At 39.7% G+C, this 2,077-nt stretch overlaps 1 protein-coding gene across 1 annotated transcript; it reads left to right on the plus strand.

The window, feature by feature from the left end:
* Nucleotides 1-1,311: 1,311 nt before the first annotated feature.
* Nucleotides 1,312-2,073, plus strand: BATDEDRAFT_93135 (uncharacterized protein; the record flags this gene model as incomplete). The annotated part of the gene is made up of 1 exon (XM_006683310.1): nucleotides 1,312-2,073. One exon carries the CDS (start codon nucleotides 1,312-1,314, stop codon nucleotides 2,071-2,073), a length of 762 nt encoding a protein of 253 aa, XP_006683373.1.
* Nucleotides 2,074-2,077: the final 4 nt, after the last annotated feature.

Consider the following 2,077-nt stretch of genomic DNA (forward strand, 5'->3'; position numbering starts at 1 on the left):
TCATCATACAATCCATACTGTTGTACAAACTGATAAACTTGTAACTACTGATTTTCAATTGGTGTCTTGTCAAAACCATGTTGCATTGTAGTGATCTGTTGTAAAAGCATGATCCAATTAAACTAGTATAAAATCATCAGCGTTGTATTCCATTAATGAATACCCAGTCATACCCAGTTATATCCATCTACTGCTCACTTTTTATGATCTGTATCATTCATATCATTTTTACTACTTTTACTATTTTTGCTGATTTCCTATAATAAATACTTTTATATTTCAACATATCTCGTATCTGAATGGTGTACAGTTGTATCGGATTGCTTGTTTCCAACTCGACATGCTCAGGTTTGCGTTATTTTATTGCAATCCATCAGTGACCCTACAAGATCGGTAGTTCATTGTTATAATGACACCCGTCCATTTGAAACTGCCAAGCGTTGTAGCACACTATTACATAGTGTTTAGTCATATCTGGTATCAATAAAACTGGTACTCTGTTGACTGGGTAATATGGCAATCACCAAATAAACAAAAAGACGGAGTGGTTGATGTGGAATCAATATGGTGTCGATTGAGTAAATGAGCAAATATGCCAGGTACATAGTGGTTGAATGAATACAGCCGTGTATTAGGGCGGCTGTATAGCAAAAAAACTGTGGGGGTATGCATGAATAGATCCAGTTCAAGTGAAATTGCTTGACAAGGCTGGTTGACCGCAGAATACTGACATTTACTTGGATAATAACTCAGTTGCTTGATGAAATTGAATATGCTTGTTTAAAGCTAAACGAAAACCTTGACGCTGAATATTAGTCACCCTATTTAGTACCCTATCCAGTAGCTTTAGTCCAACTTTGATATGCCATTTGTTCAGCCCAACTTCCATATATTGGTTGCTAGTTGATCACGTTTCAGGACGACATCCCTTGAACGGCCCTGACTATTCAACCAGCACTTGGCTTTGAAGCAGTTTACTTTATGCTTTCCATCAGAATTTGAATATGAGTTGCATAATAAAATAGTGGAGATGGCCATAAACTACCGAAATGAGAAGTGAGAAACGAGAAACGGTTAAATGGAAAAACAGACTCATTAGTCAACTCCGCTTGCAAGGAATAGGGAGTCAATAAGGCTGGTAACCAGTATGCATAATCACAGTATACACACCGCATTGTGATGCCGTGGTATAGCACACTACAAGTTCCGTATTTTTAATATATACTACCAACGTCAATGTCCTATCGACTATAAAAACACATGGACTTTCCCAACAATTATACTCATAACTAGCTCCATCTACTTGATCAAATGAAATCTATCAACTTTTCAGTTCTTGCTACGGCTTTTGCCTTGTCCAGCAGTGTCTATGCCGCTCCACCTATGCAGCAGAAAAATCTCCCACCTGGTCCAGATACAACTGCTACTATTTCCAATGAAAAAAACACTGAAAGTAGAGATCTGTTTGTCTCTGAATTGGTGGAACTAGCTGGAGTGGAACTGCAGAGTACTGGAAAGCTTGTCATTGATGACAAGAGATACGATCCCACTCTCATGCAAAAATATTTTGTTTCTGGTGCCGAGATCTATCATAAAGAGGACTACTGGGGACGAGATGCACTTGTTGCAGTGTTGCTTGAACATATTCCTGAAGCACCAGGCATGAAGGGACAGCCTGTAACCCCTACCACTCCCGATCAACCTGGACTGCTTGGTGGACTTTTTTCAGCAATGTGGTCTGGAGAGACTCCATCAGATGCTCCAAAATCTCTTGAGCAGAAAATTGCCGATTATTATGGATTAACCCAATCGTTTTCTGGCGAGTATCTTTTGTGGATTGGAGAGGTATTCGAGTATCTCAGCAAGTTGGAGATCCAAACCAACAATGAGTCAGTGATCAAGCTGGTCAAGGATTTCAAGTTATGTGCCCATCAGCTTGCTAGTACCTTTGAGGATGAGCAGGAAGCTATGCAACATGCAACCAGTGCACCCCAAGATGGTTCACAGTTCGAGTTGGTCAAATCAATCAAGGACATAATGGCCAAACATCAAGAGTCTTCCAAGAGATATTGAAGAA

Source organism: Batrachochytrium dendrobatidis (assembly GCF_000203795.2).
Source record: "Batrachochytrium dendrobatidis JAM81 unplaced genomic scaffold BATDEscaffold_88, whole genome shotgun sequence".
Taxonomy (NCBI): Eukaryota; Fungi; Chytridiomycota; class Chytridiomycetes; order Rhizophydiales; genus Batrachochytrium; species Batrachochytrium dendrobatidis.